We start from the raw sequence: 16,065 nt of genomic DNA, 5'->3' as shown, positions 1-16,065 counted from the left end.
GCTGTAGTAAATATATTGTAGGGAACATTCCTGCACTGGCAGGGGGGTAGACTAAATGAGCTATTACCAGTAGCTCTTTTCCATGTCTGACTGATAGTTGGCTAGGAAGATGTTTAGTGTGGTCGCCAATTTTTCTCTTTTTTTTCCTTTTTTTTTTTCACTTGGAGAGCACTGGTGACATTGGCAGAAGAATGCTTCCTGTGTTAGAGAAAGGTTTGTGTGGCAGGGTTGTCCCAAAAGCAGGCTATTTTCAGAGGAGGAATAGACACTGGCAGCCTGAATCCTTCCCTAAAGCTTTTTTAGAAAGGGTTTCATAGGATCTGACTCATGTGAGAGGGTGTGGTGGTACTGGAGGTATCTGTGGATTAGCTGCTAGACATACTTTCTGGTTTTATAAATTCAAAATCAAATGATCCTGGATATACTAACAGTGCCATTTTTTGTTCTAGTGTATGATTCATAGCTCATTGATTTTTCCTGGAATTTTTTCTTCCCTTCCCTTGCAACCACTGTCCTTCTGGGTAGAAGGAGAATTTTTTACAGAGTGATTATGAGAGCGAGGTAGTCAGTTACTCTGTCTGCTGAACTCTCCTGTAAAAACCATCTAATGATTGTACAAATGAGAGAGGAGATGAGTTGTGTTTAACTCAGTTTTTCTGGTATGTTTATGCCAGGCTTTTTCCTTTAAAAATACTCAGCAGTGGCAGCAACAGCCATAGTAGTTATTGGCAATTCAAATACTATATAATTTTATCCTAATCAGGGCAGCTGTAGATGATATAGCAGGTAGTGAGCGTCCTGACAGCTGTTGTGTGCTGTGCTGGTAACAGTGAGAAGGCTGGGCGTAGGGAGCGGGAGAGTTACTCTGTACTCGGGAGACTTCTCTTCTTCCCCTTGATTGATGTTAATACACACCTTACAGTTTCTGTAGGCATCAAAAGCATTGATGAGTCTTTGTCATCAGTTTCTGACAAAAGTGTAATTGCTTTTCAAAGCAGGAAGTGTTGATTTTGATCCCCATGAAAGGTAAACAATGTTTAAAATTTGAAACTCTTACAAAAGAGGCAGGATTCCCCCCCCCCCCAGTAATCTGATAAAAAGGCAAAAAAAATAGATGAAGGGTCAAAGCAGCATTGAAGGGCAGCACCAGATCAGAGCCTGTGTACAGAATTATCCTCCATGCCTCAGTTTCCTGTAGAGGGACAGGTCTTAATGCACAGTGTCTTGCAGTATGCTGCTGTATTTTGGTTCTAATAAAACTTTGCTCATGGTGAAGCTGCAGAATAAAAACCTGGCTACCTCTAAATTTCCTCTCTTCTCTTTACCATTTTTTTTTTTTTTCTCTTTTCACCATATGATGCCCAGGGACTCCAGAAAGCCTCGCTGAGAAAGAAAGGCAGCTCATGGGTATGATCAATCAGCTGACCAGTTTGCGAGAACAGCTGCTAGCAGCTCATGATGAACAGAAGAAACTGGCTGCATCACAGATTGAGAAACAACGCCAACAAATGGAGCTGGCTAAGCAGCAGCAAGAACAGGTGAGTGATTATTAGAGTGGCTTTCAGCTTAAATAATTTTCTTCCCAGTAGTTTATCTTTTAGGGCTGATACTATCAAGTTTGCTCTCCCCCCAAATTTTTTTTCCCATTTATTTTTTTAGGTGAAGAAGTTTGAACAAAAACTGATTGGAAGAATGCTTTAATTTGCAATATATAAAATGATGCTCTTTGTTTTATAAAGATAGACCTTCCATTTTGGAGCTCTTCTCTTCCAATTTTTTTTTTTTTTTTTTTAATAAGCGCAAATAAGCATGCAAATTTATCCCTCCTGAATAACCTTTCAGTGTTGCTTGAATTCAGTGATGCTGAACAGGTATAAAAGGAACAAAATGCAGCACTTGGATTGTAATGTGAGAAATGAAATGCTGGTTTTGCCAACTCTGGAAAAAAAGTGGGGGGGAAGAATATAAAGTCGGTGAACAAGTGTGACTTTTTTCTTCTACATGCAAGAGGCTTGATTTTCAGCTCTTGCAGATAATGCCTTCCACTGAAAATGCAAATGTTTTTACATGTGAACAGTTCCAGTGTGCATACATGGATACATAACATTTTATACAAGAACATAACTTTTCTTATAAGTCTACGCCATGCAAGTTTTAACAGAAATGAATGTCCGTTTTTGTGCCTCAACATGAGCAGAGAATAGACATCTGGTTTAAAATTTTGTGAAAAGTCCATCCTGGTACTTCTTATCTGAAAGCATTTTGGTCTGCCTGACCCTTAATTTCAGCTTGTAATGAAATTTGAGTTTATATAATAGAATTGCAGTTATGTGAATTTTATTAAGCTCACAGAATTCTTTGAAATCTGTTGTAATTGTTATACTTCAGTGGTTATGTTGTACCAAGCAAGTCTGAAGTTTTTAATCCACTCAGACATTTTAGCCTTGGTTTTCCCTGGTTTTGATTATTTAAAAACCTGATCTTAAATACTGTGTATTTTGGCTTCACACCTGAAATAGCACATAGGGAGAACAGGAGAAGTGGCTTATCTATTAAACTAGAGAATTTGTGTCACACTTCTGTTTGCATGGAGAAGGTAGATGAAGGTGTGAAGGTGGAACTGCTGAGATTCTTCCACAAGAGACATCCTGCAGGAGCTATCTCCCTTGCCCTACCTTTGAAAGTTGCTATTGCTACAGGATGGCTGGATGATCTGAAAGTGAAAAAGAAAATGGAGAGAATGGAAAAAGGCAGTTAGAAATCCTGAAGGATTTCTTTTAATTCAAGAAATTCTGTGTTATATAGAAATTATAATAACCAAACTTTAAAAAAGAAAAGTATTGAAAAAAATGTTTGCTTGCTTAAAGAGAGGCTGTAGAAAGAAAACCCTTATTTAATCTTTTGGATGTGAGATTAACTGTGAGTGAGTGTTATGCTAATAGTTTAATAATAGCAGTGAAAGAAAATACCTAAGGGGAAGAATGCGCAAAATTCCTCCCAGTAAGTATGTGTAAGTTCCCATCTGACCCTGCGATGTGTACACATACCACAGGGGAAGAGCAATACTCAGTCTAATGTTTGTACTGCTGTGCTAGCTGTTCGTGAGAGCAGAGCCTTTGTTATGGCTTAAACAAAAGTTTTTCAAGTTTGCTTTTCAAGTTTGAGGTATATAATGGCTTATCTCCATCAGTTCTCTAAGAACTCTTAATTTGGTTCCATTACTGTATATAAAATGTATCTACAGTAAGGTTCCCAATCTTTTAGTCAATGGAGTGAAAGGATGGAAGTCCTTATGGGAAACCCACATGACTTTGAGAGGAGACATAATGATGACTCCATCAGCTTCTGCAAATCAGTTTGAGTGTTGAGCTGTGTAGCCTTGCACTGCCTCCTTATTCCCTTTTAGCGATTTTCCCAAAACACAGTTCCTTGTGTCCCAAACCCAGTCTCTTTGTGTGTTTCTGCGTGAAGGAAATACACACACTAACACTTTCCTCCTGAATGTCAGATTTCCTTTTTTTCTTTGCTTTTTTTATTTTTTGAATAAGTGATGCCAAACATAAAAAGGATATTGCTGTCCATCCAACTTACTTTGCCTTTCCTGTCTTTTCCTACTATTTTCCATTTTCTCTGCCATCATTGTTCTTTCTCCAGCAAATTGGAGCAAATCAGTGCTCACTTTTGGGGGATTTTAGCAGTACCATTTCAGATAGTGAGAGAGGACATTTTTGCATCAGTCTCTCTCGCTATCCAGCACAACATTTTCCAAAAGATTTCCTTTCACACTAGTATTAGCTATGAATTGTTCCTGAACATAAGCCCCTTGCTTCAACAGCTGTCCAGGCTGCTGTTACCCACACTCAAAGGTTTCTTAGCTTAATAGAGCATTTTAAAGAGCCAGAGTGGAAGTTTCCTATGTACCGACTCCAGGAATGATGATACATATCTCACATATCTTCTGTGCAATTTCTTCACAGATCGCAAGACAGCAGCAGCAGCTCCTGCAGCAGCAACACAAAATTAACCTTCTTCAGCAACAGATCCAGGTCAGAGACCGCGTTTCCACCCATGCCCCTCTTATATCTCTTTTTCTCCTTTCATTTCCCCACGCTTTCCCTCAGCCATTATTGTCATAGTTTCTTTAAGAATCTCTGCAGATGGCTCACATCTTACTTGTGGAAACACACAAAGATGTTATCTGTCATTAAGCAAAAAAGGTCAGTTTCTTGGAAGGCATATCATGATAACACAGCTCCTGTAGGATCAGGACCCAGATGTGAGGGGAACTGGCCATGTGAGCAAGGGTTTGCAGGACCAAATCCTCTTTCAGCTATAGACTCAGGAGTGGCAAAAGTGTTGCCAGAAAGAGTTGGATTGGAATGGGTCTCCTATGACTCTTCCTTGAAGTTTTGTGGAAGCAGTTCTCTTCAGTGATCTGTAATCAAGTGCACCTCCTTCCTGCTGCCCCAGGTGTTGAAAGTCTGGAAATTTTCAGGTCTTTGGGTGAAGTATTGCCTAAATGAGAAACTGGTCAAAATGTTGCTTAGGTTTAGGAGAACAACTGTGTAGGTCCTAGATATCTGCAGGTTTATTCCTAGTCGTAGAAAAAAGTTGTTAACCCAGCATAACTAGTAAACTTGATTTAACCTCTTTTTGCCTTAAATTATTCAGAAGTTTCTTTCATGCCATTGACTGTTTTCATCACTTTTCTTCCATGTGTATATATGCATGCCCCTGCTTGGGGAATAATGCAGATTAGTTTGCCCGTGAAGGTTTCACAGAATAACAAAGGAGGGATTTGACATTTCACAGGTATCTAGAATCATGGTGAAATCTCTGTCTGTTTAAGTATGCAGTTATGTGTAGAGCAGTGCAAGTTGCTGTGGAAGTGGATGCTATGTTCTGTTAGTTCAGTAACAGCAGATTTTCTTTCCAGACCAGCTCTTTAGTGTTTCAGAATTAATCTCCTAAATACCTATAACTCATCTAAGAAAACTTAATTCCAGCAAAATCAGAGGAGTTGTATGGCTTCATGCTAGAAGAAAAACCTCCTTTATAGTTTCGGAGGATATTCTGTCAGTATCAGGACTTGCGTAACTATGGAAAACTTCTGGGGAAGCTCCACCCTTCTGTTGTAAGGCAACTTCTATACAAGATGTGCTTTACTGAAAATAATTTTGAGATGGATAAAGCCTGGCTTAGTCTTGGCCTCTGGGTGTTTTTTGGGGGGTTGTTTTTTGTAGGATTTTATTCTTTAAATTTGTATATGGGAAGGATTTTTTTCTTGCTGTATGTGTAATAAGACCTTAAAAGAAAAACGATAATAGAACCTCTGCAATATCAAGGAAAGTATTTATATTTTTAGCATTTAGCTGTGGTGGTGAGAGAGGAAGTTTTTTCATAAGTAGTGAATGAAAATAAATGGAAGTAACATAATTTGACCCCAACCCTTTTAAGTTTTAAGGCCTTGTAGATAAGAATGAAGTATGTCGTTTTTAGGGTAGTAGAGAACACTGATTATTGATAATGAGGCATAAAGCCTTTCATCTCTTGATCCCTGGTCCAAGTTTGACCTGAGTCAGTAGTAAATGAAAGTCAGCTAGCTACCATCTGATACAAGCTGCAAACCTAAGAAATGATTTGGAGATCTGTCTCAAGGGATTTTGAATGAAATACTGACCCTGCTAAGGTCAGAATTTCACCTACAGGGTCCACTTCACACAAAACCCATCAGATTTGGGACACCCTCCTTTTGGATAGTCACATGGTAAAGGTCAAGAATTGAACAGGCAGAGAGACAATACCGTCCTCTCACTCCCACAGAGATGATCAGTTTGTGGGGAGATTCTGATTTTACTGCCTGCCTATTGACAGTTCTGTGGTCTGCATGGTCCTGAAGTTTCACAAACCCTGAATGTAGTCCAATCACTGTGAAGTCACTGACAGGAAAAAAGGTTTAAAACTAAGAAAATCCTTATTGACAGTGAATACAAAGCAAAACGTTTCTTCAACTAAGCAATCGCGTGCTTAGTTGACTGTTAGAAGAAACAATTCCTGAAGAAATCTTCCTTTGTATACAAATGAAGACAATGAAGTCACCTTAACATGCCCATGTTTAAAACAGTCTGTGAGTTTACAATCAGGTTATGGTAGGTGGAACAAAACTGACATGAATGTAGATGTGAGTTCAGCTTTTATGACCTTGCCCTAATTAATCTAACAGGCTTCTGTCACATTGGCTCAGAGTTTTTAAATAGCATTAGATTTATTGACAGGGAAATATTCCTACAAAGTCTGGATAACTATTTGACTTACGTGCAACTGAATGATTAGGCTGCAGTTATGAACACAACCTATTTATGGCAAAGGATTCATTTTACTTGAGCCAATTTTTTCTAAGCTTGCAAGAGTTGCCGTAATTCCAGATAAATTATTACGCAGAAAAAAGCTATTGAAATATTGTATTGAAAACATAATACCCTAAGGTTAAAAAAAAGCACAACCTGACTGACCCCATGATTTATGACTCCTTTTTCTAAGTGTGCTAACTTGGAAACAGTTCCTTCTCTCCTTACCCCAGTATACAGTCACTGATAGACACACAATGCATAAGCAGGGAGAGGCTGTGACATGTTTTTCCCCCTTAGAGGACTGCAAATGCAGAGTATAACTACAGCTCAATTAAACTAGCCACTTCTGTGATGCTGAAGAAAGATGTGTTAGCTACTTGAGCTTAGAAAAATGTACCTGGCGCTTGAATCTCTAATAGGCATTTCAAGTCCATCTTTTCTGAATTAACAGGAAGGAGATGTCACTAATGCAGAAGACAAACAGCTTGGCTTCATATAGAGAGTTAAGCAAGGAGATAATACTAAACTGGAGAAGAGTTGCAGATTAGATTAAAGAATCTGTATGACCTCAAAATGCTAAAATGTGATCTAGATAGGATTTTGTGTTTTGGGAAATGTTTATAATTTTTCTGCTTTTCAGGATATTCTAGACCTAATTTGTGAAGAGGTTTGAGTTTCTTTGAATAATTAACTAAACCTCCCTCCATGTTATTTTATGCCACTTTGGAATGCACCCTCCCATGCACATGCTTTCTGTTCTGCTTAATCTTTGTATGTATGTTACTGAAAAGGTTTTCACTTTAACCATTTCTGCCTGCTGAGTATTTGGGCTCTTCTCCTTTGCAAACTTCAGACTTGCTATTTTACCAGAAATGAAAGAAATGCGTGTTCTGTCAACTCTAGTGCATCAACAGCCTTGAAGATCTCAGGTTGTGTTTCAGAACAGCTCCGTAGTGATCTGCAGCTGTGAAACAGGCTGAGGAAAGAGCGTGCAGACACCAAGTGCAGCTCAGCAAGTTCTTGGGCTAAATCTAGTTCTGCCCTTCAGGGCCTCAAGGGAGATCTCATGGTGACCTCCTCATCTTTTGTGAGGCCATACACTACTTCCTAGTGTCTTTGCTCTATAACATGGTGAAGTCTGGGGCTCTGTAGCTGTCACGTTGGTTGGACAGAGAGCAAAAGAAACTTGAAGGCTAGATGCTCCTTTTTCTTGATGCTGAGATAGTCCCCAGGACAGGCAATGAGCATATGAGGTGTTCTGCCTTGAGGAGTGTCTCTGGGATGCAAAGTTGGTGTAGTTTACAACTTCCACTTGCTCAGACAAAAAGTTTAGCCCAGGTTGATGATTGAATAGTTCGCTTTGAAGCTCAGTGACAAATGTCACTTTAATGGAACTATATTTAAAATGAAATATGGTTGTTAAAATTCATAAAGCAATTCATATTCAGCAGGGCACTGTTGATAAAATAGGTCAACCTTGCAGCCTAAATTGTGATAAAACCAATGCTGCTAATCTCACAATTTTGTAGAAAGCCTGACAATGTTTTATGTTTTTCTCTCAAGCCCCAGCTCTTGGAGTCATGTGATGACAAAAATGCCAGCTTTCATTTCTTCAAAATGTAAACTTCCAGCTCTCATATTTCCAGGCAAATCTGAAACCATGAGCACTACAAGTTCCAAAATTAGAAGGCAAACAAAACAGAGGCCAAATGTTGTTTTTTAAACTGTTCTGATTTTTAGTCAAAATTTTTTTTGGAGAGCCCAGCTCAAGATCTTGGAACACTTCAGGTTGCCAGTAATGTAAAACTAAGATCTCAAAGCAGCAAGAAGCAACAGCACTGCTTTACAATGTCTCTAACATTTGGGTCTTAGTTTCTTTTGACTTTCTAGTTTAATACTGCCTGTACTTGGTTACTAATTTGTATTCATTTCTGAGTGATGTACTTAGCACAAATACTGGAATTAAGAGCAGTTCCTGCCAGGCAGCAACCATTTGATGATTCTGTATGTTTTAATAGAGGGGTTTCTTTCTTCTTCAGAGCTAGAGACTTGTCAGCACGTGTTCTAGCAGGACACCTTTTCTGTAAGAAAGTTTGGACCTCTGAAGAACAAGAGGATCCTGACTAAGTTCTCATGCAAAGCTAAAGAGTCATGCCGCTCAACTCCTCCCGCTGCCAGATGGGATCTGACTTCTGCCTGGTGCCTGGCTTGATGGTAGAGGCAGCTTCAGAGCCTGGTGGGACCTTAGCAGGTCCTGCTTCCAGGTGAAAAGCTTATGGTGGCCTCTGGCTTCAAGCTTTGCAGACCCTTTTGTCTGGTAGGCAGTGTGGGCATCATGGCTCTGCAGCCTCCATGCCCCTTTGGAATACAGGCTTCCTGGCTTTCCTAAATCCCTCAGCTGCTCTAGGTGTCCTCCTGGCTCCAAATCAGACTTTCCTTTGTGAGCCTGGATACAGGTTACCATCCTCCCCACCCTCTGTCAGCTGGCTGTGTCCCTTTCCACATGAGTTGTGTTGGTAGATGGAGAGGCCTGGCTACACGACTATGTTCCCAAATCAGAATATTCCCATTCTCATTAAGTTCTGAGGTTTAAGGTGTTGTTCCAATTTGGAATGTAATAAAATCTTGAACACTTGGAATTTCCTGCAGGACGGTTGGTCCTTTTTGTAGCCAGATCTGTTTTTTTTCAAAATCTAGCTGTATTTTTAGGGAGGAAAGAGGGATTTGGTTTCTGAGTTACGGCAGAAGTTCAGAAAAATATTTCTTAAGCTTAGCGTGTAAAGTTTTGAAATGATACAGTTGTTATTGTTAAAACTTTCCAAGCACCAAGAGGCTCTGGGTTGATTCCAGTCTTCCAAAACACTGGTAAAGAGACCTGCTCCCACAGTGCTTTAGGTATCATAATTTACCAGCATAGTCATCTATGGTGATAATTTTTGTTGTTGTTATTTAGATTTGTTGTTGCTTTTGAACTCCTCAGGTGAGCAATCATCTGTTATCTGTAACTGGCTGAATGATGTTTTGGCCTGTTCGTGTTCTCTTTGAGAAAACATTGAGATTTTGATTGACCTATTTCAGATGAAGCTTAGTTGTAAAAAGTGCCAGTTTCTTGTTGCGAGAAGTCACTGACCATTTGACTGTACATAAAGAAATATGAAGATTTGTTCCCTGCCCCTGCACGTTTGCACTCCAATACTTCCAACACAGCTCATCCTTTCGTTTTCTGTCTCCTGCTGGAAAGCAAACTCCAGCATGCCACTATGTAAGCTAAGTACTTGGGATACTCTCTGTGAATAATAAGGAGGGTAGAGGTCCTTACCCTTAATCCTTGCCCTGGTGGTATCTCCTCAGTACAAGCACAAGGACTTGTGGCATTTCTTTCCTGGTCCACAGCTTCTTGCATGCCTGTAACCCAGAGTTCTCTAGGAGGCTTTAAATGGCTGTAGAGGATGAATCCTTCACTTGAGATGTAGAAATGAGCAACCACCACACAAGTGCTTGGTTACAGATTTAGATGATTTCTGTTGCTTCTCTATTGCCGTTTTCCCTGGGAGTTCTGATTTTCTAAGAATTCAGTGACAGGAGAGCAGTGCTTCATGGTCCTGTGACCCCTTTGCAAGCCATTGCACAACAGAAGAGTATTAGTTCTTCTGTAATTAGAGTTCTCTTTGCATATCAGAGAGAGGTGAGGACAAAAGGTTTCCTTGGTAGACAATAAAGCCGTTGAAGTGAGGGCCTGATCCAGCTCCCACTGAACATAGTGAAAAGGCTCTTATTCATATTAGTGGGAGTTTAATGAGACCTTTCTTCTGTAGAAAACTCTGAGAAAGTATCTTCCTTCTCACTCTGCAAAATGTTTTCAGAACAGGCTCCATCCACTGAGATGGTTTGTTTTTTGTTTTGTTTTTGCCTGTGTGGATATGACAAGCTGTGACTGCGCAGTCAAACTGAACAGGCTCATAGACTGGGGACATTTTGTCCAAATTCATCATGTGTCAGGAGCAGCTGTTTTCCTGTAAGTTATAAACATGGGCATACTGGATTCAGTGAGACAGGCCCAAGAAGGAGTCACACTGCAGCCTTTCCCATGACTTTGCAACCTCTTCCCAAACAACTGAGGTTGCCGGCAAAGAGGCAAAACAATTGTTTCTCACAAAAGCTCTGCAGCTGATGTCGTATCAGTTATCAGAATAACTCGCCTGTCCCTTGAGTAGTGAAAAGCCCCTGGGAAATTAATTATTCAAGAAAACAACCAGAAAAAAAAAACCAAAAAAAACAAACTGCACACAAAAAAAGAAAAAAAAGGCAAGGTTGGGGGAGGAAATAGGGAAAGGGAGGAGTGAAAGAAAAATCTAGGCTGGCAGTCAGGATGAGCTAATTGCTTTCTGTCCTCTCAAGTTCAGTAAATAGCGTGTATTTGGCTGAAGGGTCTGACATATGTTCTTTAGGGTAATCTGTGGGTCTTTGCTTCCTTTTCTTGTGTAATCACAGAATGGTTTAGGTTGAAGGGACCTTAGAGATTGTCTAGTTCCAAGCCCCCTTCCACATCCAGCCTAGCCTTGAACACTTCCATAGAAGTGAAGTTATGTAAAAGATTGCAGATTGGTGAGGTGTTTATCTGAACTTATTTCTGTGCAAAGCAACACTTTGCACCAGTGTACCATGATTTTACTTCCAAAGAGCAGGTAATACGATCTCAAGCCTTTCTTGGCACTCTTACACAATCCAAATGTGCTGACTGGTGTAGTTGCACCAATGCAAACAAGGAGAATCTGCTTGAGACTTGTATGACTTGAATTTATTGAGATAGCAAGGGCATGTTTTCATGAGATAAATCAGGTTTTTTTTGACTATGCTGAGCTGCATGTTTCCAACAGCACTTACTGATAATGAAGCTTTCTCCAGTGTTACCAGTCCAAATGTTCTAAAATTATGAGATTGTTTTGAACTTCATGACTCTTTTCTCACAATTTTAGCATCTTTTCTTAATTTCCTTTTTGTTACAGAGCTTTCAGTGTTCCCATTTTCCAGTTCTCTCACACAATCACAAGGGAGGGCAGGAAACATATTTTTATTAAAAAACCAAAACAGAATGCTGAAACACACATAATAATCCAGCAACTTGGACTGCAAGAAAAACGCCAGCAGTTAAATAGAGTCATCGCAGCTGGCAACGTAGTACTCCAAGGCCTCACCTGGGTCTCTCTGCCCTCCACAAGCACCCTCTCAGAGAACTTGCATTCCAGGGCCCTGTCTTGACTTTTGTCTTCAGATCCCCTCTCCAATTTATGCATCTCTCTGAGGCACCCCACAACTTTGGCTACTTCCAGCTCCGTGACACTGCGGTACCGAGCAATCTACCTTACACAGATGCCCACCCTTTCCCACATCAACTCCTCCTTTCTGCCAGCCCTCTCTTTTCTTTTCCCTCCTTGTCATTATTTCCATGGTCTTTTTAATGGTTCTGCTCAGCGTTTTATTTGCTATAGACTGTGCATATGTCATTTTGTGAATGTGTTTGTTCAAAATATGTGGGGTGGTGTACCTGTGTGCATGTGAGCTGTACACGTTTTGTGTACCTGTGCAGGTGTTTACACAGCAGGCAGCAGAGGTACAGGAGCAGAAGCTACCACGGTAGGTTGTGTAAATGGCTTGAGAAGCTGTATATGAACTCTTTATGGCTGTGTTCTTGTCTGTATGGAGCGTGTGTAGTCATGAGTACTTTTGTTGTGCAGCCAAAAAAAACCTGCTACTGCTGCCTCTGCAGTAAGGTAAAGCAGGAGATAACAATAAATTTTTTACTGCTGGCTGGTGGAGGTGTTTAGGATGTGTTTTCTTTATATCTTCATCCACCCCTAATTGAAGATGCTTTAAAATTGAATGACTAGCAGTCAAAACGTGTTTGCTTCAAGCTGAGAAGAAAAATGCTGGTGTCTCTGCTTCCAAACTGATTGCGCTTTGTACACAACTGACAGCCACAGTCACTTTGAGTGACTGATAAGTGGGAAGCTTTGCCACTTATCAAGGAATGCACGCTGAAAAGAAAGGACTGGAGCCGTTCAGATGCTTTGGCATGTTCAAAATAACATCTCACATCAGTCAGACTCAGAGGCACTAGGAGACATTTCAAAATAAACTTTATATCTATCTATCTATCTAGAGGCAAAGATTCAATTTAACAGACAAATCACTGTGTGGCATCGCATTGGCTCTGAAAATGAGAACATCATTATAAGGGTCACCAGTTGCAAAATGACTCAGATAGCTGCATAATTTGAGAGCATTTATTGTGGGGTCTTACCTTCCAGAAAAATAAATGAATCAAAAATTCATAACTGTATCAGTCTGGTGATTTCTCTGAATTTGGGGGTTTTCATCTCTGTTGACCAGGTAATACTTGGGTTATGTAGCATGTGACATCCTGAAGGATTCCAAAGAGAATGAAACTCTTAAGCCAAATTTGGATATCATTTATTTCTTTTTTCAGTATTATGGAATATGTGTGGGATTGCCTGGCTTTAACTAAACTCACAAAATGCTTTTTAAGGTTATGTAGGAGTTGTGCTTTGTAGTGAAATGTAGCATGAATAGAAGATGGAACTTTTTTTTTTGGTACGTGTTTGTTGGTGATACTATTTAGTGATACTTACATTAGGAGATTCTGACCTGCAGGATCTGAGGTGTGAGGGTGCATTTTTGTGTACTGACTCTCTAATGATACCAGTAACAGCCAGTGCAGGTTGGGTTGTTCCACTGTCAGTGGTAATATTTCAGGCTGCCTTAGCAAGCATCACGGGAGTTAACCTGGTAGAGTTCTCCCTGCAGACATTGTGTAGAAATACAAGCACACATACTCAGAGCTGCGACGTGGTGTGGGGCTTCACCTAAAATGGGAGAACAAGGAGATAGAAGCAAGTAGTGTATAATTTCTCAAACTGGAATTTGGACAGGAGATGCATAATGTTAATCTGTGTCCACTAGTAGTACTTCAAAAAACTGCTGTCAGGTTTGTACCTCTTATCCTAGCATCATTGGGAGTGTTACTGTATAGGGACCATTATCTTTTGCTAGGATCCTGAGCACTGCATCTGGGCATTAAATTCTGTCCATCTTGTTCTAAAATGGTTATTTTTCTAACCAAAACATCTATATTTGAAGTACAGGTTATATTTGGCACTGGCATTCCAGAATTGCCACCAGCACCCATACCTGTATCAAGAGAGAGAATTTCGGGGATCATTTAATTTCTACTGGCAATGACTTTCTTTTCTGATTCATCTCTTGCCATCATAAGTGGTCACGACTTCATTTTGATGGCTCATTCAAAATAGACTACTTCAAACACTGCTGGAATAATGGCTAAAAATGATTCAGAGGGAAAAGTATGGTTCCACCTACTGAATCAACACCAGTGTCTTCACCACCTTGGATTTTCCTCAGACATCTGGCATCCGAAAGCTGATGATGCCTTACCCTCCATAGTTTAGGAGGCAAGATGAGCTCACCATTGATGGTAATATCATGCAAGAGGCCAAGTGAAACAGTTTCATTTTTGTTCTGTTGCTTATCTCTTACTGAATTATATTGTGTAAATTAAAGTGTAGGTCAATTAATTGTGCTTGATATTTGTAAGAAGAGTAAATGAAATAGTTTAATCCCTTGAAGGGTAGTGATTGAAGGGGCAGTGTGGGTCAAGCCTGACTTAGAAGTCTGGAGAAAGACAGGGAAAGGTAGAGTTGTGTCTTGGAAGTTTCTGTTGAGCAAAGAGGAACTGGAGAGTTACAGGTTTCAGGCCAGCTGCCTTTATTTTGCATACTGCATGTAGTATACATTTAAGTTCAACTTCCACATGCGAAAGTTGAATAAAATGTGTAATAGGAAAATAATTGCAAGGAAACAGTTCAGATTTTTGTTCAAATTGGTTTAAGTATGCTTTGAAAAGGCTAAGAAATATACGTCAGTTTCTTGTATCTAGAAGGTAAATGAAAGAGTTTAACTTTCAAGATAAGCATAGTAGAATTCTAGAAACTAAAATGAAGACTTATATGAAAGGTAATAGTAACAGTAAAATTGGACAAATTTAATTCACAGTACTTGGAGTTTATAATCATTTGACACAGCGAGGAAACTACTTTTAAAATGTTCATATCACAAAATAGTTTTTATCCGGTTTGAAAGATGATAGTTGATTGTATTCAGCAAATTAAAGGTGAAACTTGGGTAGTTTCAACAAAATTGTTCATAAATCTCAATTTTAAATGGATTTGGACAGAAATAATCATGAGATTTCTATACTTTTGTACACCTGTACACTTTTTTTTGTACACTTTTGTATACATAGTAATACATTAGTTAGGTAATGAAGTGAGACATTTGAAAGTTACAAGTGACAGAATTAAGTTAAATAGGATTCTTTATTTTATTCCCATGTATCTCTGTCATACATATTGAATAAAAAATGATACCCTGGGGGAGCAGAATTATGTGATAATGTAATTGTAGACTGTATTCACAAGAGGGAAAATTAAAATGATGTTGACAGTCTTAATTCTGGCATTCCCTAATGTTCAAGTCCTTGACTTTTCATCCAAAGAGCATTATTTTAACTGTGTTTTTATGTGGTTTTGATGACTATAAAAGCACATAATACTGATATACCAACCACCTATAGTGTGTTGTGAACACAGCTTGAACCCTGAAATGTCAGCATGGGAGAGGTGCCAAGCATCCCCGGAGTTACAGGAGAAGTGCTCTGTTCTCCTGGGCTAGTGAGAGTTTTCTGGCTGTGGTGGATAGGAGCCTGTACCATGAAGCGCCTTTCTTTCTGTATCCTATTTTCTTGCTTTCTCATTTTCTTTTTCTCCATCGGGATAGAGAAGACTGTTTTTGCTGTTGCTGCCCTTGGAAAGGGAGATAGATCACTTGAGTGTCTTTGTTGAATTCGGGTTGGCTGTGTTGAAAATTGAGCTTGAGTCTTTCTTTTCAGCACCTTCCATGTGCTCCTTCTTTTCTCCCTCACTGGGGTTGGGACCAGATTGGCTGTAATCACAAGTTGATACTAATCGATTCTTCCTTCCTAATTTGCCACACTCTCTATGCTTTAGCAAGAAAACCAAGGCTGAAGGTACAAATTGCAAAGCCACCGGTCTTTTAGTTAAGGAGTCTCTTGGCTTTGAGCATTTGATGGAAGCCTGTTTAAGCATTTGGCCCTTTAAATCTGTGTGTGACATGAATATGCTTTCTCATCTTGCATGCTGCGTGTAGAATCTTGTCTGCTGTTTAAGCGTTACTGAGCTCCAGTGTGTCAGCAAGAGGGGCTGTTTTATATACCATGTGTAATGAGTTTTAAGTTCTTAAAATCCTTAAGAATCATGTATGGCTAAATTAAGCATCATTTCCAGTTTTTTTAACCCTGGAGTCTGAATCTGTAGTCCGTGAATAAGTAAGCATATATTAAACTGCTGATTGATTATGTTCTTATGTTATACACAGAAGTAAGCCGCCTTACATGCACATAGGCACACATTTTGAAATTGGGAGTGCCCCAGTTCAGGTATCAGTTACAAACATTATTATTTTTCTGGACATAATTCTTTAATGTTACTGAAGGATTTTAGCAGGAAGGAATAGGATTGTTTTCCATTCTTGACCCCGAGTTGTGAATGCTTACCAAATTATAGCTGATCTTAGATGTGGATTGTTCAAGGCACTATGA

General features: G+C 39.5%; 1 protein-coding gene across 23 annotated transcripts in view; it reads left to right on the top strand.

The window, feature by feature from the left end:
- Positions 1-16,065, top strand: part of SOX5 (SRY-box transcription factor 5) — a 643,908-nt gene that overhangs the window by 495,700 nt on the left and 132,143 nt on the right. For all 23 annotated transcript variants that reach the window (XM_057405230.1, XM_057405225.1, XM_057405229.1 and 20 more), the window contains 2 exons: positions 1,366-1,538; positions 3,978-4,046. In XM_057405230.1, the coding sequence (XP_057261213.1) occupies positions 1,366-1,538; positions 3,978-4,046 (242 nt within the window). The remainder of the gene's footprint in view (positions 1-1,365; positions 1,539-3,977; positions 4,047-16,065) is intronic.

Source organism: Pezoporus wallicus, unplaced genomic scaffold (genome assembly GCF_028554395.1).
Source record: "Pezoporus wallicus isolate ANWC-B61680 ecotype Strahan unplaced genomic scaffold, APGP_CSIRO_Pwel_v1 contig_6789, whole genome shotgun sequence".
In the NCBI taxonomy this organism is placed as follows: Eukaryota; Metazoa; Chordata; class Aves; order Psittaciformes; family Psittacidae; genus Pezoporus; species Pezoporus wallicus.
Note: the sequence above shows the minus strand (reverse complement) of the source record. Positions and strands in the feature narration are given on the sequence as shown.